The sequence below is a fragment of the Westerdykella ornata genome, assembly GCF_010094085.1.
Source record: "Westerdykella ornata strain CBS 379.55 unplaced genomic scaffold EI97scaffold_1, whole genome shotgun sequence".
NCBI lineage: Eukaryota > Fungi > Ascomycota > Dothideomycetes > Pleosporales > Sporormiaceae > Westerdykella > Westerdykella ornata.
This window is the reverse complement of record NW_022986851.1, coordinates 894,396-917,708: the sequence shown is the minus strand read 5'-3', so window position 1 is coordinate 917,708 and position 23,313 is coordinate 894,396. Positions and strand designations below refer to the sequence as shown.

The 23,313-nt window shown below is 54.4% G+C and overlaps 6 protein-coding genes across 6 annotated transcripts; 2 read left to right on the top strand and 4 right to left on the bottom strand.

The window, feature by feature from the left end:
* Positions 1-2,797: 2,797 nt before the first annotated feature.
* EI97DRAFT_454144 (phosphatidylinositol 4-kinase-like protein STT4) lies at positions 2,798-8,998 on the bottom strand (the record flags this gene model as incomplete). The annotated part of the gene is made up of 9 exons (XM_033800511.1): positions 2,798-4,000; positions 4,048-4,335; positions 4,382-4,582; positions 4,630-4,879; positions 4,929-5,300; positions 5,354-7,041; positions 7,089-8,702; positions 8,770-8,944; positions 8,994-8,998. 9 exons carry the CDS (start codon positions 8,996-8,998, stop codon positions 2,798-2,800), a joined length of 5,796 nt encoding a protein of 1,931 aa, XP_033658448.1.
* Positions 8,999-9,216: 218 nt separating this feature from the next.
* Positions 9,217-12,050, bottom strand: EI97DRAFT_429002 (barren). Its single transcript, XM_033797345.1, has 4 exons — positions 11,926-12,050; positions 11,518-11,872; positions 9,660-11,468; positions 9,217-9,606 (listed from the first exon to the last, which is right to left on the bottom strand). The coding sequence occupies exons 2-4, from the start codon at positions 11,575-11,577 to the stop codon at positions 9,331-9,333; spliced, it is 2,145 nt and encodes a 714-aa protein (XP_033658447.1). The 5' UTR covers positions 11,578-11,872; positions 11,926-12,050; the 3' UTR covers positions 9,217-9,330.
* Positions 12,051-12,408: 358 nt separating this feature from the next.
* Positions 12,409-16,014, top strand: EI97DRAFT_12997 (sodium/calcium exchanger protein-like protein). The gene is made up of 2 exons (XM_033793109.1): positions 12,409-12,718; positions 12,766-16,014. The coding sequence occupies exons 1-2, from the start codon at positions 12,521-12,523 to the stop codon at positions 15,643-15,645; spliced, it is 3,078 nt and encodes a 1,025-aa protein (XP_033658446.1). The 5' UTR covers positions 12,409-12,520; the 3' UTR covers positions 15,646-16,014.
* Positions 16,015-19,158: 3,144 nt separating this feature from the next.
* Positions 19,159-19,414, top strand: EI97DRAFT_364071 (uncharacterized protein; the record flags this gene model as incomplete). Its single annotated transcript, XM_033794997.1, has 2 exons — positions 19,159-19,224; positions 19,277-19,414. Coding segments are annotated over 2 exons (204 nt in total), but the record flags the coding sequence as incomplete, so codon positions are not given.
* Positions 19,415-19,786: 372 nt separating this feature from the next.
* EI97DRAFT_13229 (uncharacterized protein) lies at positions 19,787-20,666 on the bottom strand. The gene has a single exon (XM_033793130.1). The coding sequence runs from the start codon at positions 20,556-20,558 to the stop codon at positions 20,094-20,096; it is 465 nt and encodes a 154-aa protein (XP_033658444.1). The 5' UTR covers positions 20,559-20,666; the 3' UTR covers positions 19,787-20,093.
* A 329-nt stretch (positions 20,667-20,995) lies between these two features.
* EI97DRAFT_471974 (uncharacterized protein) lies at positions 20,996-23,186 on the bottom strand (the record flags this gene model as incomplete). The annotated part of the gene is made up of 3 exons (XM_033801840.1): positions 20,996-21,499; positions 21,575-22,266; positions 22,336-23,186. The coding sequence occupies 3 exons, from the start codon at positions 23,184-23,186 to the stop codon at positions 21,264-21,266; spliced, it is 1,779 nt and encodes a 592-aa protein (XP_033658443.1). The 3' UTR covers positions 20,996-21,263.
* Between the last annotated feature and the right edge of the window lie 127 nt (positions 23,187-23,313).

The following is a 23,313-nucleotide window of genomic DNA, read 5'->3' as shown; positions in this document are numbered from 1 at the left end:
GTGTGGTGTATTGTACTGTGCTGTGTTACAGTAGAGAGATGCAATACTAATGGGGGGAAGTTGAGATGGGATAGTGTCACAAGTGGCTCCTTCCAGTACCATTCTGCGCTCGGGAATAAGATTTCAAAACCCATTAAGGTACTTGGCACGGCTGTACGGAGTATTCACACACGCATCCCCGATTAGTCTGCCATCCATTTCTCTGACCACCCTGGACGTCGCACCCCTTTACATTATTTGAATTAAAATCGCCCTGGACTTGCAGTGCAAGTCTATCGGCTAGCATGCGCAGAACCACCATTGGGATCCCTTCGGCACCGCATAAAGGTCGAATCAATATCCTCGATTCTGGCCTTCGCATGATTTCTCATCGCCATGTCAAAGGGGCCAAACGTCGATGGTGTCGACGGTATCAAAGCTTATGTAAGCTCCCTAAATGATGCACGTCCGAGCGCGACCCCTGCCACCATATTGATATGGGTCGAGGCCACGCGCTCCAGGCCCGGACATCAACCTCCTCAAACTCACTGCTGGCTACCTACTACTGGCCACCTCGTACGAATCCAGGTAACCATCGCTCCCAACTTTCCAAGTCCTGCAGGAAACTGTACGGGTTGCGGGCGCCGCTCTGTTTGGTTTCAGCAGTTGCATCCATTATGCACGGCTTCTCCTGAGTGTTCATTGTTATCAGTCCTTTCTTCACAGTACAACCCTCTTTGGTATCCGAACCTTGGAAGTTATAGAAGACCCTGTCCAGCACCAGTAGTACCTCGATCATTCTCACAGCCTATTCACGTTGGCAATGGCTAATCTAATATGAGGCTGACAAGTTAACAAATGTACTCTGGATAGCTGCCAGTCATTCCTCACCGATCAACGCATTGGCCCCTCGTTTCACCTCCTTCTTACACATACTAAAAGGACCCTTCTAGACTCGTACCGAAGGAGCATCTCAGCATGACCGCCATTCCGGCTGAACCTTCCAAGGACCCCTTCCGCTTGTCGCCGACCATCTTGGTATCCACGGGCTATAATCCGTCACACCGCCTCTCAAGGCCCTTCAACCCCCTAGGGATTGGCCCACAGACAGAATTTCTATTGTGTTTTCCTTAACACAATACAGCCGGGCTTCCATGCAGTCGGACAGAAAAAGTTAACGTCACAGGACCACGCCCTGGCAACGGTCTGGACCACTTTATATTGAGCCTCTTAAGGACTATCCATGCAACCCAAATCTAGGAATCCGACTGTCCATTATACGTCATCGGCTCTTGTCCCCCATGAAACTTCGCATTTCATCTAGTCCCCGGAAGGATTACGGCGCACGTGTCCCTTGGTTCGAAGGCCTGGGCCCACCCTGGGGCAGCCATTCAATCGTGACTCTACAGTAAGGAGAGCTCCCTCTCCTCCCCTTTTTTTCCCTCTCGAAGACTCACTAACGAGAACCAAATCCTGACTTCCTTTGACGCATGGAACCTTGATACAATCGCTCTTCACTCCTTGGAGGAGTGTTGATGTCCATACCGAGGCATACGCTTCGCGGACATCACTTCACGTAAGCAGCTTTGATACGTTGCCAGCACGCTCGTGTAACATTTCCTAGCTCCCTCGAGCTGAGCCTGGAGCGCATCCCTCTCTTGATGGCGGGCCAGACGACTATATCCGTGCCGACTTTACATGGACATGCAGAAATCACGAGGAATCTTGTGTACCACTGCTTTCTAATCCGACGACTCTCTAGAACGGAGGAGAGGACGGAGCCCGGGTTATCTTGTCCTGGGAACGCGCAATTGCCGGTTCTGGGCCTTGCAGGGCCCTCCTTCACATAGGCGGTCCGTAACTGTTTACTTTGTTGCTGACAGGAACGGGGTGGCTGTCCAGTAACATTCACCTGGCGCCAGTGACATGACGCTGCATTCTATCATATCGGTCATGAGACTTGTTTAGATGCGCTGTTACTCTCCGAGTATAGGGTCTGGGCAAGTGCCATCATACCCTTGCTCTCCTCTTTCACTGGTGCCCATCTGGTGTGATAAATTTCCACCAACCGATGGCCCTTTGATCGAGGTATTACCAGACGTAAAATGATGTATTTGCAGCTGAGTGGGCCATGCTAAGGATCCAGCCGTTGCTATATTGTCAAATGATGGACAAGAGATCGCAGTGAAACAATCGCCTTGTTTCCTATATACTACGGCGAAGAGGCTCCTTTTATACACAAAAGCTAGTGTTAGAGATAAGAACTTATAGAGACCTGGGATCCAGATTATATAAGAGTTCTACATACATTCGCTAAGTTTCGGCGTTGGAAACGTTCTAGACCTCAACATGTATGCTTTACCACCGCGAAGTTTCTTATTAATACCACACCTTGCAGATGGAACAACAGGTCCATCTCATTGATAGTGCGATATTGACTACTCACACCTGAATGCTTATGACTGTCATTGCTCCTCTTTCTCTCCACACACAACATTGATTGGACCCCTGGTATGACTGGGCGATCTCCTCTCATTGCTTGCTTATACAAGCTAGATCCAAACACCAAATTCATGGTGACTCCGCTGTCGATGTGAACTGGGTCCAACGTACAGTTTTGGTACTGTGGTTTGCTCCCGTGTCTGTAGACATATCTTGCTTTGAACGCTATCGAAGCACAACTCTGCAAGACGTCAAGATATGAGCAGAGCTTTCGAGGACCGCAGTTCTCATAATTACCCCCTCGTAAACTTCCCTCCTCTCCACATTTCCACCCATTACCCCACCACCTCCTCCTCCTCCTCCTCCTCGCCCCTCTCTAATAAGGAATCCCATTCGTAATCTGCTGAAACCGATCATAACCCCCGGTACTATAACTCCCCGCACTCTTCTGCACCAAACCCCTCATATACTCGGCAGCCTCCCTCTCCCCCTTGTCCAACACAAACCTCTCTCGGAAATTCGCAATCGTCTCGGGCTTGAAGCACGGCAGCCCGCTATCCAACATGACCCTCACGATATGAATCAGATGCTCCGCATGCTGGCGGGACGCCAGAAACGCTTTGATGGTGAGTTCCTCGAACCAGCGGTACGACTGGGAAGTCTGGGAGCCGCCCATGACGTCGATCATCTCGGTGGTGAGTTTGAAGGGGGCCCGCTCGAATTTTATGCCGCCGGGTGCAATGTCGAAGCAGAAGCCGAAGTCGATGTGGATGATGTGGCCCGCATCATCAATCATGATATTTCCATTATGCCTGTCCTTGAACTGCAATAGGTAGCTAATGACGCTATACGCCGCCATACTCTTCACAAAGTTGGATCTCGCTTCTTGGAAGCGGATGGAGTCCTCGCCGCCATATTTGTTGACAAAGTACTCGTGCAGGCCGTTGACGGATTCGCGGCCGAGCATGTCGCGAGAGATGGAGTTGGGGAGCACATCGATGACGCCGCATCCCGGAGCAGTAGCGGTGACGCGATAGGGATAGACCCAGACGTCGAGGCCAACATTGTTGAAGATTCCCCGGAAAGTGGCGATCATTTGGAGGGCGAGGACGTCCTGGCGGCAGTCATCGCCGACCTTGAAAATGGCGGATTGCCAGACCTCGTATGTGTTTTCTTTGGAGGTGGCGGCTTCGTATTCTCCTCCTTCTTTGGCCTCAGGGCCGGGCTCGGCGAGACTCGTGTCAAGTTTGGATTTGCGGATGCGGAAGGTCGCCATGTACGGGGCTTTTGCATGGCTCTGGAGTGGTTTGCCCGATTTCCTGTCGATACCGACGACGATGCCTTCCGGATTACTAGGCAGGTAGACGCCCACTTCGACATGGATCTTGCGCAGTTCTTCTTCGATCTTCTGCTTCTTTTCCGGCTTGGGGCTCTTGATGAACGGACGTAGCTTCCCTGAGATGCCAGTGACTTCGTTGAAGAACGAAAACTCGCGCTCATAGAACTCCCGGTCCTCTACCGAAAAGCTGGATTCTAGGCTATCCATGACTTTGTCGAGAGTGGGTTTGATCGCGTCGGGCTGCTGTATGTTAGCCATATGATCTTCAGCATGATTGGCGCACCTACAACTTGAGAATCTTCGTCCTTGTAGGCATTGGCCTTCATGTTCCAAATGATCTGATGGGCAAAGAGCTGGGAAAACTTGGCAGTCTCGATAATATATCGTTCAACATAGCCAAGCGCGTCATATCGGAGCGTTTGGACAATCTGCGGAACGTAGAAGAACGTCACATCAACGGAGTGACTCTCCAAAGCTCTCATAGCGTATTGGATGATGAATGCGTTGTTTTTGTATGCAGGCAGGAAATATGTCACTGCCGTGATCGGGTTCACGGATGCCCAATACAGTAGATACTACATCTGGTTAGAGGGTGCAACTATAAGACGACGGAACTCATACCCTAAGCTGGAACGAAACGTCGCTGGGTAAGTGGTCGCCGAGTAGTAATTCAAGCGCATTGGGCTCATCCAGAACCTTGTGTGGAAAGTTGAGGACCAACCATCGGACTTCTTGGGACATCCGTGGGAAGCGTTGCGCGAGATGGACAGCGAGTGCTGGGTTTTCGGCCCATGCAGTTTTCAGATGTGCAGTCACAGTGGCCTGGAAAATCAGTAATCGCATAGCAACAAAGGATCCGTATCACTCACGTCGACTGGGCCCTTATACCCGGATCCGAAGTGATGTTTCTTTTCATGATCGAGCGGGAAGAGCCAGACACGGAGACGGCTTTGTTCTTCGGTCAAAAGTAGGTCTAACAATTCTTGTTTGCTCGTCAGTGCGTTTGCAGGAGAAACGGATGTACGTGAGACTGGGGTAGGGGCTTGAAGATCGGCCTGAATGTCAGCAAGAATCTGAGTTTCAGCCTTGATTTGGTGGCGGTTTCCACCAAAAGACCATCTAATGCCCGTTAGTGATGGAGCATCACAACATGGTACTAACTACTGACTGTGGTGCTTTTGCAAACCAGGCCAAACCAGCGGTGAGAATGCGGTCTTGCAGCCTCCATTTGATTGGAGGAGTTAGAGTAGTCGAAGAGCGTAATATCCGCAGCCCCAGCAGAATGGTATGAAAATATGCCTCCCTTGCCAGAGGCTGTGAGCATCCGGAGCCGAGAGCGTCCAGGGTGATATGGATTAGTCGATTGTATACCGACTCAACATCCGCATTACAAAGTCTTGAAGCATTGAAGTGACTTGACAAAAGCTGTAACAGTCGGAAGTGTGGCGCGATCGTGTTGTATACGCTTTGCTGGCGCTTGGAGACCGCTTCTTTGTCTGTAGGTGCGAACTCTTGCTTCCCGTAGAAGGGGTCAGGATGCCTAGAAGGACAACATCAGAAAGCGAACGGTAATCCACAGGGATACTCACGCACCGTATAAAGTCACTGAAGATACCTTGTCCCTTGCGTATCGTAGACTCCCAACACTGAGCCAGTTCAATCAAGATACGAGGCTCCATCCGCGGATTCTCCTTAATCACAGTCATCCACAGCGAAATGCCCAACTTGATCGATTGTTTTGAAAACACTGCAAAGGGTATCCCGACCAAATGATGCACAAGGGCAGGCTGGTCAGACTTCGCTCGGCATAACAAGGCGGCCGCTCGTCGAAGAATATCTCGTAGCTCAGCAATGCTGACAGCCTTGTGGCTAGACGTTCGAGTCTCCAAATCGATGAGCAGAGTTGTTGCATCCTCAATCCTCCTAGTGAAGGTAGCTGCTCCTCTGCGGTCGCCAGATGTCCGTAGCCACTCTTCCTCTTGGTCGTTCAGACCATCCACAAATTTGTATTCTTGCCTTGTTGTATATTGTGAGATAAAGTCAGACGCGGTATTGATGGCGAATCCCTGCTGTTCGATTGCACCCAGACGCTGGTCAGTTGATGGTATGACTGAGCCCATCTCAAGGGCAAAGGAACGACCAAGGGATATATGACCATATACACCTTTATCATCGAACTCTGAAAGATAAGTCTGCAGCAAGCCCTTGATATCGAGCGGAGCTAGGTCCAGAACATATCGGACCCACCCTTTCGCGCGTCTATGAAACCTTGTCAGGGTATCGTTGCGGAAGGCATAGTCATCCGATAGTTCCACAGCAATGTTGGACTTCATGGATGTAAAGGTGGATCGCCAAGTATACTCATCCGTGTCCCTTTCGAGACAGCTCGACCACATGATAGAAAGCAATTCCAACAGGGCGAAGAGAGCGGATTTCTGACACAGCGTGGATGGCACATTTTGGATAATGAAGTCCGCGCAGGCAACGGCAGCCTCCTGAACTTTCGCGATGCGGTGGCAGCACCCAGCGAATATGGTTGCAAGCTGTTGAGCAAGATAAGGGGTTGAAAACGAATGGAGTTTCCCAGAGAGCGTTCTCTGAACATATGTTCTCGTCACAGCCGTAGCAACAGCGAACATGCAATTGCCCACGGCACCCGTGCGGAGCTTGGGATCGAGGAAGTACACAAGAACCTTGGTGCAATCCCCCGAAGTAGCGCGCAACTTCTCAACGAGATATGCCGTATTCATGAAGACGGTCTCGGCGTAGTTCAGAGATTTGACGTCCGACTCGCAACCAGGTAGGAGCTGGGCAAGACGTTTCTTCTGATCGGCCACATGTTCCGCGGACTTACTCCGACGTAGTACTGTGTTCAGCTCGATGTCGCTTTCAACGAGTCCAGCCATTTCCTCGTTGATCAAGGGAGCGCTAAAATGGGCGAGCGTTCTTAGCTCGTTCAGATATTGCCTCCCAAGCTCAGACGTGAGATCAAAGCCGTGAATAACCAAGTTGAACCAAGCGTCTCTTTGCAACATGATGATATCATCGCCTAGCTCCACAGCCTCCTTATTGTTCGCATTCCTCACAAGGAGTTCTGCCAGGGGACAGAGCAACTGTGATATCTCCTGAGCCGCCATCTCACTGTCTCGTAGATGCGGGCGTTTAGCATCGTAGGCGTCTCCTTTGCTCACAATGATATCAAGTAGGTGGGTCAGGTAGATATCGTACTCCGGAGCTGTTAATGATACCTCTTTCGAGATTGTACGACGCGCGTCCATCACCTTTCTCTGTTTTAGCTCATGCCAACATACTGACAAAAAGTACTTACCGCTTGGAGCATAGTTGTGTCGCCCTCAACCAGGGATTCGTGGCATTGCTTCATCAAGTACTTGAGAAGCATACGAAACTCGCCGGTTCCGCTGTGGAGGCTTAAGAGAGCGGAATCTGTGATGATCTTGGCGTCTACCGGCTTGCTCACTCTCTTATGCTTCTGAATCAGCATAGAAAGCGCCAAAGCGGCAATCTTCTCGTCATTGCAACTCCTGGCCACCGTAGTGATAGTATGAACGATCGTGATATACACTTGGATCGGCTCTTCCGCGTCGCTAGGAGTTAGGGATATCGTGCTGGCTCCCTTTTCAGCATCGTAAACCGTATTCCGTGGAGTAGTTCCGCCGCCGTTGGAACTAGAGGAAAGAGTAGTACCTCTGTCGGCAAGAGGGGAAGCATTGATGACATTGCCTAGGCTGTACAATGTGGTGATGATGGCGTCCTGAGGGAGCACACTAAGAACAGAGGCCAAGCTGTCGGCAGCCACGTTTGCCGTTCTTTGAACGAATCCGCCTTGAACGATGGCCCTTGGGAGGGTGCGACTCAAGGTGGACGCTATGGAGGGGTCTACCTTTGCTAAGACGGTCATCGATTTCAGCACTGTACAAGCCAGGTTTTCGTCCGATGCCTGAACTGGGTCATTGAGGGCGCCGTCAAGCCAAGTCAATAGGAGGTCCGGCTCCGCAACCTCGTCATCGTAAATCGTGCAACATAGGTAACTCAGTAGAACTTTGGCTTTCACGGCGGCGCCCTGACGTTGTTGCCATACGGAGCCCACACGATGCAGGTAATCCAAATCATTATCCAACCGGCTCATTTCAGCGACCGCGATTTCCGTCAAACCGTTCACCAGTGCATCGTCTGATTGCGTGTGATTCACCTGTATGTTGTCGAAAGACGAATGTAGAAACTCCAAGATGTCTTTCTCGGGCTGCTCGTTAGGGTCTCTCACTAACAGTGAGGCACAAGCAACCATCACCTTCAAAAAGCCGTCATGCAAACTCATCGCTCCGAGTGGACGTCCAGTAGCCGCGTAGTGCTTTGCATAATGCCTCCAGTCCCTTAAACCATGCTGGTGAGAACCTGAATTGCGGACAACGGACAAAGCCGTCTCCAAAGAGACCAAGAAAGTCTCAGAGAGCGCTCCCCTGATGTCCTCTACGAGTTGAAGCCTCTCAGTAGACCTCCAGAACGCAGCATGTTCCGCGGCAGCATCCAAAAACCCCAAAAAGGACATCCCCTGTGTCAAAATGCGTGTCAACTCCCTATCCTTCCTGTGATTGCTTTCACCATCCTCGGCGTGGTCAACGGATAGTTTGCTTGCCCCATCTGTCCAGCCACTGAGGTATGCCGTGACAGCGGCCGTGACTTCTGGGTGGAGCTCATTATGGTGAATACCAATAGATAATATTGCCGCGGTAAGATTATATGTGAGTACTTCGTAGGGGGAGGGGTCGATGTCGCGGAGACCAGGAGAAGGGAATAGAACCTGTGCGTACGACTCGGAAAGGTAAGGTGACAGACGGGTCAAGAGTTGTTGGGCCACTTCATGGGATTGTATAAATGGCGCCGCTTTACAAAGTGCCAATATCGCCTCGAGTTCTGGGATTTTCTGCCGGTATGTCAGTCTCGGAGACGTGCTGTAGCGGAGGTAGGAGGAATTAAGGGGCATTACGCACCATGGGTGTTCCTGCGACAGAGACCTTACCCACCGTTCCGGTTCCATTTTGTGCGAAGGAACCAGTAGGGAACCGCCTATACAGCTTGGAGAGGTCAGGACTGGCTGCGCTCGATGCAGTTGACTGCACTGATAGCTGGGCGAGCTTCTGGAGCGCTTCTCGACGGATGCTACGACTGTTCCTTTCGTCAGTTTAATCCCTGCATGACCGTTTCCATCACTGACCCCATCTTATAGCAGGTCAAAGACCTAGTAGCTTGCGAGACGCGTGCAAAGCGCCGCGTCAATCGTACAGGTTGGACGTTGTTAGGTGACGAAATAGTCGTGGATGTGTGGCTGAGAGTGTGGCTAAATATTTCGGTGGCGCAGAAAGGAGAGCAACCAATCTGATCGTGTCTCTGGATATCCGGACTTAAGAGAGTCCCGAAACTGAAGATGGCTGCACTTTCCCGGAAGGAGAAAGCTCATATCACATTACAAATACCGTATCCGATATATCTACGTGACCAAACCACTATGAACGCCACAATGCTACGAACCATAAGTACCCCAAGAGATGTTCTCATGCATCAAGAACCCCAACACTCAAGTCCGCCGTGGGATCTCTCCGGACAGTCAAGTCCTCGAAGTTCTCCTCGTTCTCAATGACTAGACCTTTTTCGTTTGCGAGATGCAGCAAACATATGAAGCAGTAGGCTGTTGACAGGTCATCCAGCTGCTGTTTCGCATATCTCTTCGGAAGAGTGTTAACAATAACGTCGGTGAACTTCACGGAAACATCCATGGTATTGGATGAACCAGGTTCACCAGAATCTGACGTAGGTACTGTTTGCTGTGTCTAAAGAAGTTAGCTTGCTGCGCATATCATAGGAGCAATCGACAGCCATTTACCTCTTCGAATCCTAGACCATCCCATATCTCGTTCTTCAGTCGATGTACGTCCACCTTCTTCGCCTTCCGTGCATACGGAACAGCTTGAGGTACTGGCATATTGGGTAAGACCACGTGAGGCGCATCCCCTTGTGGCTCGCCTTCCTGGGTTGAAAAGATGCCAGAGGCGAGTCCCTGTAGGTGATTGGGAGCCTCTTCTAGTGGCGGAGAGAGCTGTTCTCGAGCGTCCGCGAAGTACTCAGCTTCCTCATCATCATCTCCAGCATCATCATTGCCTATGCCGTCATCCTGGTAGAAGTTTGCGTCGTAGTCGGGTTTCTCGTCGCGCGCTTGGTTTGCCCAATACGCCTCGTCATCTTCACGGTCACCACGGCCGGATCCAATCTTCTTCTCAGAAATCAACCGTTCTTCGCCAATCCTAACATCCGGGACCAGGTAATAGTAACGCAAGCTATTAGAGTTGAAATGTTTGTCATCAGGTAGAAGGTTACGAGCCTTTGATTGCAGTTGAGATTTCGGGGCCTGAATGGTAGAGGGAGCAGGCTTGGGCCCGAACAGAGCTTCGTTCAGGGATTGTGACATAGGAGCGAGGAAGTCGACCACAAATGGCACCTTTTCCTTACGCTCCCTTGCCGGAGCGGCTTTCCCCATGCCCTTGATCCGCGCGACACGCCAGTGCTCTGGCCCTGCCCAATTCTTCTTGAACGCTTGGTCGAAGTAATGGAACATATTCTCTTGCTCAGGGCCATGAGCTGCCGAGACCTTGTAGTCATAGTCCTCGGCGCCGGCAACACCGTCTTCAGCGCTCTCCTCCCTCCTATCTTCGTCGCCAACTTCAGGAGTCATCTGGTGAACGCGAGCCTGCGGTTCCAACGCAGCTTCTCTGGCCCACGCTTCACCACCTTCACCAAATCCAGCCTCGGGGGGTTGGGCAATCGCGGTCATATCGTCGTCATCATCGTTAAATGCCATGTAATTGTCCTCGGGAAGATCTCCAGAACCATTTATAGCTACCTGGTCGTCGTCACCGTCGCCATCACTAACATCGGGACCCAAGTCCTCCGGAATAGTAAAATCTGCTAGGTCTAGCGATCCGGTGAAAATGTCGTTGAGATGCAACCGAGTGCTGGAGGGGCATATCTCTTGATGGTCCAATTGAGCGAAGCTGGGCAGGTCGAAATACTTCGCAGCAAGGGAAGAAATGTCAATCTCAACATCTTCCGACGCTTCAGCCTCTGGTGTTGAGTCGTCATGGTCCTCTTCTGCGCCGTCGTCAGGAGCTGGAGTCATCTTATGTTCCACAGTTATGTCTTCGGCGTCGTCGCTGCTATCAAAAACAATCCGCCCCTTAGAGTCAAGGAACAGATTGTTGAGAAGAAGGCCCTTGACACCCCCCTCATCGAAGTCGGCTGAGGCTTTCTTGAACATCGGATCCATGGATAGTTCAATGTCCATCTTCTTGTTCTGCAGCTGCTCATGAGTAGAGAGGTTCGCGTCCGGACGCGGAGCCTTCTTCCTTTTCTTCTTCTGGCCGTCCTCGCCTTCCTCATCCTCTTCTCCGTCACCCTCCTCGTCCTCTTCTGCTGCTGCCCTACCACGGGATTTCTTGTTTTTACTCTCCGCAAGGCCGTTGAGAAGTTTCCCAGTCTCTTCAGCAACGCTGTCCACACGATGGGTATAAACTTTAACACAACCTTCCAGTGTATTGCTAGCTTTCTTGAAGTCCACCGTATTTCCATCCCGCAGTACCCGCATATCGTGGAAGAAATCAATGAGGCCGGAGTTCCAAGAGTTCGCTGTGTTAATTTTCTAATAGCCTTATTAGCGGAAGCGCAGTAGACACCCCGCAAGTTCTTACGTTTTCGCTCGTTTGCTTCAACATCTCTTCAAAAGTGCCCCAGGCATAAACATCCGTCATTGCCCTCCCCGGAGTTATACCGGTTCCGGTGACAATCGGCGTATCGTCGTCCTCCCCTCCTTCTCTGTTCGGCGTGTGAGGACTGTCAAAGGTGACTGACGCCAGACGTCTACGTGGTGTAATGGACAATCTCATTGGGGTTGCGGCACTTCTGATTGAGGGCGCTAAGGAGGATCTGTGTGAACGGTCTGGCGTAGTGGACATCCTGGATGAGCCAAGTTCTTCCTCTTGGATTGCCTGTCGCCGGTTGAGGCGACGCGCGTTTCGTTGCTGCGGTTCATCGTTGAGGGGGATTCTGAATGCTACGTTAACACCAAGTGTATGCGGAAATAGGTTAAGACAACTGACTTGACACCCTTAGACGGCGTGCCCGTGAGAGACTCTCTTGACCTTCGGAGCGGCATCGTTCCCACAGAGCTTGGGCGATCGTGCTACATCCACGGATAGATGGTTTTTTTGGCGTTGTTGACACTCGCGACGGTCCCGCTCCAGCCACAACAAACAACCGCCTGGGCGGAGCGCTCCACTTTCCACGCGCGCACGTGCTTCGAGCGCCACCCGCTGTGGCTATGCCCCTGCACGTCTGCCGTCACTGCAGCTGCTGTCATCGAGTTGCAACGAAGCTGATGCTCTGCAAGATTCGACATGCTTTTGATGTCTCCAGCCTCTGCCCTCCGGCTTGCAACCCCATCTTATCGATGTATATATCTCTTCTTTAGGTCTGCATAGCGTTTCCAGCATCTTGGACAACACCGAACTCCGCCGCGCGTTCACCCGTTGATCTCCGGTACCTGGCACAAGAGGCATCCAGCGACGAACGTCTACGCCAGTACGGGACACAAATATACCAGCGAGCAATCCTGCCGACTCTGATCGGGTACCGCGGAACGTCCACAAGTCCACCCTTTCCTTTCGATAAATCAAGGATGCAATAGCTAGGACAATGGACGCCGCGTACACTGCTGGAACGTCGAAGCCTCGACAACGACTCAGGTATTCTGCCCGGCCGTTTCTGCTCACACTGGCCGTAATCTTTCTCCTGGTCGCGGCATCATGGATTCGACCAGGAAAGGGAATAAAGCCGTTACCGGCCGGCCATTTCCCGTCCAAGCGGGAAGTCGTGATGGTGCAGGACGAAGAGGTATGGAATTGAATAACTTCAGTAGGCTCCAACTAAACTCTCTTCAGTGTCGCCTCGTCCACCATGCGACCGACAAATGCGCCTTTATCAAAGCCAATTGCCCTGACGAAGAAGCCGGTATCTTCTCCTATCTTGACCTCTACTACTGTCGGCTTCCGCATGCTCAGCCGTTCGCGTTCATGCTCCTGGTGTTATGGCTTGCATTGTTATTCAGCACTATTGGTATCGCAGCGAGCGATTTTTTCTGCGTCAACCTGAGCACCATCGCCAATCTCCTGGGAATGAGCGAGAGTATGGCAGGAGTCACCTTTCTGGCTTTTGGAAACGGAAGTCCGGACGTCTTCTCCACCTTTGCGGCAATGAGCACGAACTCGGCCAGTCTTGCCATTGGGGAGCTGATCGGAGCGGCCGGCTTCATCACCGCTGTCGTCGCAGGCTCAATGGGGCTGGTCCGCCCATTCAAAGTCGCTCGAAAGAGCTTTGTACGGGACGTCAGCTTCTTCATTGTTGCTTCTGCCTTCAGCATGGGATTCATTGCCGATGGCAAGCTGTCCTTGTGGGAGTCTGCGACCATGGTCGTGTTCTACATCTTCTACGTCTGCTTCGTGGTGGCATGGCACTGGTGGCTGGGGCGGCAGAATGCTCGTCGACGACGTGCCGCGGCTATTAGAAGCCATTACATCACGCCCGGCGGAGAAGAGGAGGAAATCCCCCAAGAATATCATGACGATGAGGATGGAACCACGGCTGGGGGCGCTCGTTCCCCCATGGGTAATGTGTCGGTGGATGATTTTACAGCCCTCGAACGGGCTGGCGACGAAGGGGGATTGGAAGAGGACGACAATGAGGAAGTGCGGGAAAGGTGGCTTGGTGAATTGAGCAGCAACATGCGCCTCCAGAGGCCTGGCCTTGGAGCACGTCGGAACACGCATAACCCAATTCGACCTAGTCTTGTGGGTGCACTGGAATTCAGAGCAGTCTTGACATCTCTGCAGAAATCCAGAAACATACAGTCCATGCCCATCAATCTGCGGCGCTATTCGGATGATCCGAATTATACATTGGCCCAGCAACAGCACGTCATATCTGGTTCCGAAGGCCCAGTCTCTCGACCTGCTTATGACTTCCGTCAGAACTCGGAATCATCGCCGCACCTCTCTCGCCTTGCAGCTGACGCGCATGCCGGCAACAGGCCGCGAGCTGTCTCTACTAATGACATGGAGAACACCCGTCTGGACCCAGGCGCACTCTTTTCGGGACCGGTTCCAAGCATCAGCCTGGGGCCTGCCTCTCCCGAAGATGAAGGTCAGAGCCAGCCTCGCGGCCATGCACCTCCATCTCCGACAATCTCACTATCACCGCCTCCTTCTGAACATCCGTCCCGATCGACCAGCCCTGCACCATCAAGCTTGAGACAGCCGTTCCCTGACAGACTGGCTCCACCGAGTCTCGACGGACAAGGGCTGCAATCTCTCAGCCGTGGGACTACACTCAGTCCCCTCTCTTCACCTGCCCTTGAAGCTTCGGCTGAGCGAATCGGTCGGCCTCGCCCCAGGCCCACTGTCCCCGGGGCATCGTCGCCGCCTGCTCCCTTCCCAGCATATGTGGACCAATCATCCTCCGCTCATAGCTCGGGACCGCCGAGCCTCAGGCTACCGTCGCCCAGTGCCTCCCCTGAATCGCTCTTCCCAAGGGATCACTACTTGGATACGGGAGACCAATCTCGGGCGCCTAGGTGGTGGCCCGGGAGGGTGCTTCCTCCACCCAACATTTTCCTGGGCACACTCTTCCCTACCTTGTACAACTGGAGTGGCAAAACTGCATGGGAAAAACTACTGGGTATCGTCGCAGCACCTAGTGTGTTCATACTCACGGTGACTCTGCCCGTAGTCGAATCTCAGAAGGACGACACAGACGACGTTAACCTCGTCTCCCCGACGCTGAGTCTCCCCGCTGCGCTTACGCCGAAGAGAGGTAGCCTGGATTCTCATAAGAGGGGGAGGCTGGCGGCATTGTCATTAGACAGTCCTCAAGACATAGACGCAAGGGCCGTTAAGAGCGGCAGCACTGTCCACACGACAGGGGACGGGTCACCGGAAATCCGTGTCCTCGTCCCTACGATCACAAATGATGACCGCGTGGCCATGTCTCCCGAACAGCTACCGGTTGGACTCACTCCGTCTGAGCCCAAGCCGTGGAACCGCTGGCTGGTCATCGTACAGGTATTCACGGCGCCGTTCTTCATTGTCCTTATTGTTTGGGCCAATACGGAGCTTGACAACCCGCGGGCTCTCGTCAAGCCTACGCTCTACTCGATGCTGGTCTCGTTGGTGGTGCTGGCACTCATCGTGGGCACGACGAGTCCGACGCGGCCTCCACGATGGCGGACCATGCTGTGCTTCATGGGGTTTGCGGTCAGCATTGCTTGGATCAGCACCATTGCCAACGAGGTGGTTGGGGTGCTGAAGACGCTCGGGGTGATACTGGACATGAGCGATGCTATTCTTGGTCTGACGATATTCGCTGTGGGGAACTCGCTGGGAGACCTCGTGGCAGACATCACCGTGGCACGGCTGGGATTTCCCGTGATGGCACTTTCGGCGTGTTTTGGAGGCCCGATGCTTAACATACTACTCGGGATTGGCATCAGCGGTTGCTACATGACGGTCCAGGGCAGCAACAAGCGCCACCACCGCCATCCCGAACGGCCGATCCAGTTCAAGCCTTACCACATCGACGTCAGCACCACGTTGATCATCTCCGGGGCCACGCTCCTGGTGACGTTGGTTGGGCTGCTGGTGGCGGTGCCTGCGAGAGGCTGGCGGATGGACAGGGTGATTGGATGGGGATTGCTAGCACTCTGGAGCGCCAGCACTTTGACCAATGTCATTGTCGAGGTAGCAGGACTCAGCAGCAAGGTGAGCTGAGAGGTATCGAGTTGCAAGCAGTTCTGTTGCTTGGACTTGTGGAAGAAGGCCCGGCAAGGCAGTTGGTCGGTCGGTTCTACATGTGGAGCTGGCCAGCGTCCCTTTCTGGACAAGCCTTTTGTTTGCAGCGATGGACCCGTCTTTCTTCGAATACCCCGGAGGTCCACAGTCGATACAAGCTCACAAGGAAAAGGAAGATGGCTGGTAAGGGGGCTGCCCAACGCACCTAGGCGGGCGCAAGAGGGCACCCGACGGAGGCCAGGACAGGAACTGGTCGACGACCACGTGTCGGCCGGGACATGAGGATTGTGAGCTTGGGCGGCAGATTGGGCTGCAGATGGGCGCTTTGAGACCTTGAAAAGTGAGGTGTCGGTGGTGGGTCGAAACAGAGAGTCGGGCTGGGTAGGGTGCTGGCGCGAAAAGTCGAGGGCCAAAGCGTGGGCCGTCTGTCAATGAGAGCGAGCCACGTCAAATGGGCGGAGACGTTGCAGAGGGACGTTTCTGAGCAAAGGACCAGGATGGGTTATGACTGTTCGAAGCTTGCACCGGTGTAGCTGCAATAAATAAGGGAGAAAAGGGGAATGGGCAGCGTGCCCTCGTCCAGCCCAGCGCACGCCTCTCCTGCCCTTGCGTCAACTGTCTTTTGTCGCTATCTTTCAGCTTTTTTCGGCTCTCTCGCACCCCATCCCAGAATTTCCGTTGTTGTTGTCGTCGTCCACGACCAGACTATGTGCCAATCATCGCCATCGAACTCTTCTGCTACTACATTTACTCGCACCCACCATCACCACCACCAACGTCGTCGTCTGCTTGTCAGAGTCCGACGGCGCAGGCCTTGAGCTACGGATCGACCCGCACCACGCGCATTCCCGCGTGCTCCCCCCACCCTCTACCAGATATACAATATACTCCGTACTGTGTACACAGTACCAATCGCACAGCAAAGCCCACGACCACGCCCATCCATTATTATTCCCTGGTTCGGCTGATCGCCTGTAGAGAAGCTGCTGGCATCTCCTGTGCGACATCCCCATCTGATCTGTCCCCCGCTTCACCCATCCGAGTCTAGCGGGGCGCCTCCCTCTGAAGCAAATCCTCCATTCCAAGGTTGAGAGCATCACCATTATTTATTCCCATCTCCTCTCCGACGTTACAGACAATCCACCCTCGACAACCCCAGGCGAACTTCGAAGCTTGGCATTCCTGATTCCTGCGCGGACCGCCGTCTGCCCAGTGTGCTGCTTCAGCCCATCCATTGCGAGACGCATCCCATCCTTTTACCCCGTCGTCGAATCACGCTTCAGCCCTACCACCACCGCTCTCCCCCTCCGACCCTCATCAACCCTCACCCTCGCTCCCTCGCTCTCTCTGTCTATCATTACACGCTGCTGCTGCCCTCAGCCGCCGCCGCCGCGTTGTGAAAGCTGCTGCTGCGGACCAGCCCGCTGTATACACGGTACAAACATCGAGGACCGAGCGATCCGCTCCCTTCACGCTGCCCCGCCAACACCCCCAGGGCTGTCAGCCGTCGCATCGCATCCTCGTCGTCACAAGACTTCGCTCCATCCATCCATCCTAGGACACCAGGTCCGTCTTTTACACCACACACTGCCACACTTCCCTACAACGGGGTCGCTGCTCTCGGCCTTTCTCTGGTTAGAATAGGCTCGAGTGCGGTGCCTCATCTAACCATCCAGCTCCATGCCGTTAGTCATTGCCCTTCCTCATCGTCGTCGTCGCCCCGTCTCCCGGCGAGCGCTTTCGCGCCGCCCTGCTGCCCAACGTCGACCTGTCTCTTCTTCCTCCCGCACCCAAGCCCCGTCCACTGTTTCGATTTCCCTAAACGGTGAAGCCGACACTAACCTTATGCTGCCCGTTAGGAGAAACATCACCATCAACCACTCGACCGGCTCCGAGCACTACTCCATCACCGACGAAGACGAGGACTCGTCCGGCGTCGTCGTCTCGTCTGGCAGCTACGGTGACGAGTACACCACTGACGAAGACGACGAAGAAGACGACGACGAGGACCCCGACTGGGACCGCATCCACGTCGACGACATCGATCCTTCCGATTCGGCCTCTCGCCCACGTCCCCTCAAGCACCACGCTAGCGTCCCCCCGCGCGCCCCGCAGCCGCAATCCTCCCGTCGCAAGTCCGCCAGGCACAACGTCCCCGTCCACGATCCGCCCTCCCGCCATCGGTCGCGGAGCAGACACAACCTGGAGCGCGAACATCGACGCCGCCGGGCTCCCCGGCCGCAGTCCGACCATTCCGACAGCGTCGACGGCCACGACGATTACCCTCCCTTCGCCCCGCCTCGTGGCGGCCCTTCTCCTCAGCCGGCCAGCGCCCAATGGGGATACATTCCTCACCAAGGCGCTCCCAGTGGCTACGCTCCTAGCACCATGTCCTACCCCCACAATCCCTTCGCTGCCCCTCCCCCGCCGGGCAATCAGCTAGTGCCCATGCATCCTCCGGACCCATATGGATATCAGAACCCTTTTGCTCCCCAAGCACCGAATCCCTTTGCATCGCCTCCTCCAGGCGGTCCGCCCAATGGCTATTTCGATGCGCCGCCTCCTCCGCACGGCCAGCGTGGTGGCAGGGCCCACCGCAATTCCATGCCACCCGCCCCTACGGGAGAACTCATGCCCTTCTATCCCAATGGCGGCTACTACCCTCCTCCCCACTATCCTCCCGGTTATGCCTACCCTGGCATGCCGCCTTACCCTCCGTATCCCCCGCATCCAGCACACCATACCACTCCTCCGCCTCCGCCTTCGAAGAAAGGAACCCCCCATCCGCCTCCTGAAGCTCCTCCTGCCGCCGTCGCGGCCCCAGTGCAGGTTCCTGTACAGACTGTCGCTGTTCCCGTGGCGTCTCCCGCCCCTCCCCCACCAGGACCGCCCCCCGAGGACGGCGTGCTGACCAAACTGGAGAAACTTCTGCTCGGCAAGGAGAAGGAGGTCATCAAAAAGGAAGAGGATGCCAAGTTCAACCGCCTCGAGAGCCTGCTTCTTCAGGAGCACGAAGCCCGTGTCCGGAGGGAAGAGGCAGAGGCAAAGGCTGCAGCCGACGCCAAAGCGGCAGCGGCCGAGGCCAAGAAGAAAGAGGATGAGGATAAGCTGGCGAAGCTCGAAAAGCTGATCCTCGCTCAGAAGGAGGAGTTGCAGAAGCGCGACGCTGCCGTCGAGGCCCGTTTGGAGCGTGAGCGGGCCGAGGCGGCCGCAAAGGCGGCCGAGGAGGCTCGAAAGAAGGAAGCGGCGGAGAAGGAGGCTGCTCTCATGCTTGAAGCCGCGAAGAAGGCACGCGAGGAAGCCGAAGCCAAAGCCGCAAAGGAGGCAGAAGAGCTCAAGACCAAGGCAGCAAAGGAAGCAGAGGAAGCAAAGGCCGCGCACGAGAAGGCGTTGGCCGAGGCGAAGGCGGCTGCCGAAGAGGCGGAGAAGGCCAAGAAGGCCGCAGAAGAGGAGGCGGCCAAGTTGAAGCCATCCGATGCTCCAAAGGCCCCTATTCGGTTCAAAGACGCCGTGGGTCGAAAGTTCAACTTCCCATTCCACCTGTGCAAGACTTGGAAGGTATGTTTTATTCATCACGCTCTCTCTAGACGCCATACTAACTTTTCCCCAGGGAATGGAAGACCTTATCAAGCAAGCCTTCCTGCACGTCGACGTGCTCGGCCAGCACGTCCACGAGGGCCACTACGACCTCGTCGGCCCGGACGGCGAGATCATCCTCCCGCAGGTCTGGGAGGTAGTCATCCAGCCCGACTGGGCCATCACCATGCACATGTGGCCCATGCCTGAACCGCCACCACCCCCGAAACCAGAGGAAGTCGCCATGCCCGTGGCCGTGGAACAAATGATGGTCTCGGGCAAGCACTCCAAGGGTAAGGACAAGAAGAGCTCCAAGAAACGCCACTCGGCCCAGGAGCACATCGTACACGTTCCGCCGCCTCCACCGGCAATGGTGCATCCGGCGCCTCCACCGCCTCCGCCCGCACCAGTGAACCCGAATGCGGGTCATCCGCCGCCACCGCCCATGGTCGTGCAAGTTGCTCCGTCAGAGTCGAGGTCGTCAAGACGACCCGTCAAACCCTCGCCGCTTATGAAGTGGGTGGTCGGTCAGAGTCGTTCGCAGTCTTTAAAAGGGTCAAAAAAACCTGAGGGCGCCAACTAAGGTCCCAGCTATGCAGACGGCATAACGGGGGAGATGTAGGTTGGTGAGGAAGAGCTGGGGTGTTGGCTATGATGGCTGGATTCGTTTTCCTTGTCGGAGTATGATCCCTTCAGCACAGCATCTACACTGTCACTACCAGTCCCTTCTTCGTCGTTCTTCATCTCTCTCCTGCTGCATGGTTGGGATGGGGCTCTCGGGAGGCATGGTTTTCCTCCCGCGACGCGCGGGTCTTTCATGCCTCAGGGAACGTTGTGGATGCGGTTTTTCTTCATCTCCTTTTTTCCTTTCCATCTTCTTCACATTTTTGTGGCTGATTCGATTCTGTGGAATTTTCGCTATATATCACTTCAGCAAGTTGGATATCCGAGCATTGGTTGCGTTCTGGAGCGTTTCGGGCGCGGAGTTGTGGTCCCTGTTTTTCTTGCGCCGGACAGGCGGAGGAGGGAGGTTTGGTACTACGAGAGTGGGAAAAGTTTAGATACCATTGTGAGCCCGTTTTGAGCGTTTTGTTTCTTCCTTTTCGTCTTTTCCATCTTCGTGTTTTGGTTGTGCGGTTTGATGGATGCCATGGCGTGCGACACTGGTGGCAACTCCACTCTCCTAGACCCCCTGTTGAAAGAGGAAGTGAAGCGTGTTGAACAGATGAGAGATGAGAGATGATTAATGTCGGGGTGGATCGTGGGGTTGGATTTTCGTCTTCTTTCTGTCTTTCTTTTTCGGTTTTGGTTGGCATTGTCGTCGCATCGTGTAGCAAATGTTAGGGATAGTTTGCAATACCTTCTTCTCCCCTCCCTCATCACAATGCATTCTCTGCTACTCTCTCCCTCTGCTATACGGCCACCGTGATGAGAATGCCACGCACTCGCTGAACGCCCCATACACACTCTCTCCCACTTCCCCATCTCCACTGTTCTTGTAACACATCCACATACGTACCGCGATACAAAACGCGAACCCAACGCCAAACGCCGGGACCAAATATCGACTTCTCCCCCCATCCATGTACCTACCCACCAATGTTTGTTTATAAGAAGAGTCTTGAAATTATTTTCCAAGATGGTTAGTATTGCGTTACCGCTTCATTGCTGCCGTTGCTGCGGCTACAACGGATTCGCTCACGGGGACGAGATTGTATATACAGTGTCTCACTTCTCTTCATATATGTTCATTGACCAAGCCAAAAAAGCTTTGATTGACTTCTTGTTGCTTATGTAGGTATGTACCTATGCATGTATGTATATGTGCTCGAATGCTTTCGCTTTCGGTTTCTGGTTTCCGCTCGCAAGATTCGATCTCGCATTCTCCCCGCTCGTGGAGCCATGAATATGTACCGAGTAGACAAAGAAAACGATGCAAAATAGGAAAAAGAGCCAAGCCAATGTACATGGATCTATCGAAAACGACTGGGTATCACACCTCCCTCCCTCTCTCCCTCCCCCTACCAGATAATCCCCTTCCACTCAAACAACCCATCCACATTCCTCCAAGTCCCCCCGCCATCCCCCCTCCCAATTGCCTTCTCCCACCCCATCCCCACGGCCAGAATCCGACACCCGACGGCGCTAACCCCGCAGACCACGCCATCCGCCTGCATCAGCACCGCCAGATCCATCAAGTACGCCCTCCCGACCAACTCCCTCAACCGCATCGCCTGCTCGGGCACCTCCTCCTCCACTTCCTCCTCGCCTTCCTCCTCCCTCGCAAAAGCCGACGACGACGGCAACGAGCCTGCAGTACGAGCCTCCCCACCCCCAGCAGCACGACTCCCAGCACGACTCCTCCCATCCCGACCAAGCGAGAAAAACACATCCTTGAAGAACCCGCCCTCCCACCCCGTCAAGTCGTCGATCCACGGATTCTCCTTCTTCTGGCCCCAATGCGCCGCCTCGAGCGCGCTCTTGGTCGCCAGCATGATGCGGTCCTGCGCCCGCACCGTCCCCGGTAGTAGGTCCGGCGACTCGTACATCTGCGGATCATCCGACGCTATCACGATCTTCCTCGGCTTCGACCGCGCGAGTTCCTGCGCGGCTGCCATGTACCGATCCACAGGGATGTAGTCCTTCTGGAACTGGTACTCAAAGGGGTGTTTATCGCCCCTCCGGATGTGCACGCCCACGCTCTTGCCTCCCTGCTTCCGCACGTCGGCGTATAGGGCTTGCGTGCGGTTGCCCACGTACTCGGCGTCATCCTGTCGTAGTTTGAACAGCGCCTCGTAGCCTGTGCGCAGGAGGCCGAAGATCTTGACTTGCCGCTGCACGCGCATCTTGCGCGCGTCCTCGAATTCCTCGCTGAAGGCGTGGCCAAAGGTTTGGCGGACCGTGGCGCTGGACACGATGATGTGGTGGGCCGTGTGGGGGCACGGGAGCATGTGCGAGGCGGGAGGGGGAAGGCAGTGGGTGGGCGGAGGGGGGAGGAAGTAGGTGAGGTATTTGCCGTAGGGCCTATTTCAATGTCAGTCGATTTGCCAGATTCCCTCAACTGAGAGACGGGGTTCAAAAGTATATACGCACCAGCGAGTGTCGTCGACGAAGAACGCCCGATTTTCCTTCAAAGCCAGCCCATAACTCATCCACAGCCTCATCAACGTAGTCCCCATCCCCGCGTCCGTCGTCTCCATCACGTACGTCAAACTCCGCTCACACACCTTCATCTCCTCCTCCTTCTGTGGCCTCTTCGCAACCATATCCTCATCATCGACAAATCCCTTCGGCCTCCCATTTGCCTTCGAAGATGGTAGTAACCCCTGCTCCTCCGCCTCTGCCACGTCCATGAAATACTGATCCTTGGTGTAATACCCCAACATCCTCTTGACCATGGAATTGGACGCCCTCCCCTCCTGACGCAACTGCTTCGACAGCTCCATCGATTGCTGGCAAATCTCCTGATAATGCGCCGGACGCAGGGGGAATCCGTAACTGGGAGGGATCGAAACCGTCCATTTCGGATTACCCTTGACGTCCTGCACTATGATCGCCGAAGGTTCTTGGGGTAGGGAATTCCCTCCTACCATTTCCCACTCGTCGCTACTTTCGAAGTCCAGCCCCTGCGATGTGCGCCGCTCCGACATCAGATGTAGCACCAGCCACAGCGCCAACGCCGTCCCTACTATCACCAGTACTGACCTCTTCACAAGTCCCGAATGAGAGCATGAGGGCTGCTTCTTCCCATGTCTCGGTATCAGGCTCGGCAGACTGGGCGACAGCGGTCCCGGCGGCGAGAGCAGTCCCCGTCGTGAGGCGGCGGTGGGGGAGAGGAGGGAGGCGGAATGGACAGGAGGGGAGAGCTGGGAGTAGGCGGTTGCGGTGACGGAGAGGTTTGGGTTCCGTCTTGCGTGCATCTTTTTGGTCGTGTTGAGGAGCATAGCGAGGGGGGAAGATGTTTCGATATCGATTTCGTCTGTGTCTCTGGTAGGAAGTTGGTCGTGGCCGTAACTCTAAAGCTGGGTCTCCAAGCCAGAGGCCTCTCCTTTCACTCAGTTGCTAAGTAAG

Bases quoted from the DNA above. Each gene is read 5' to 3' on its own strand.
- EI97DRAFT_12997 (XM_033793109.1), top strand. From the start codon at position 12,521: ATGGACGCCGCGTACACTGCTGGAACGTCGAAGCCTCGACAACGACTC. The intron at 12,719-12,765 runs GTATGGAATTGA...AACTCTCTTCAG, and splicing joins TGATGGTGCAGGACGAAGAG to TGTCGCCTCGTCCACCATGC.
- EI97DRAFT_13229 (XM_033793130.1), bottom strand. From the start codon at position 20,558: ATGCCAACCAAAACCGAAAAAGAAAGACAGAAAGAAGACGAAAATCCA.
- EI97DRAFT_429002 (XM_033797345.1), bottom strand. From the start codon at position 11,577: ATGACGGATGTTTATGCCTGGGGCACTTTTGAAGAGATGTTGAAGCAA. The intron at 11,469-11,517 runs GTAAGAACTTGC...TAAGGCTATTAG, and splicing joins TGAAGCAAACGAGCGAAAAC to AAAATTAACACAGCGAACTC. The intron at 9,607-9,659 runs GTAAATGGCTGT...TAACTTCTTTAG, and splicing joins ATGGTCTAGGATTCGAAGAG to ACACAGCAAACAGTACCTAC.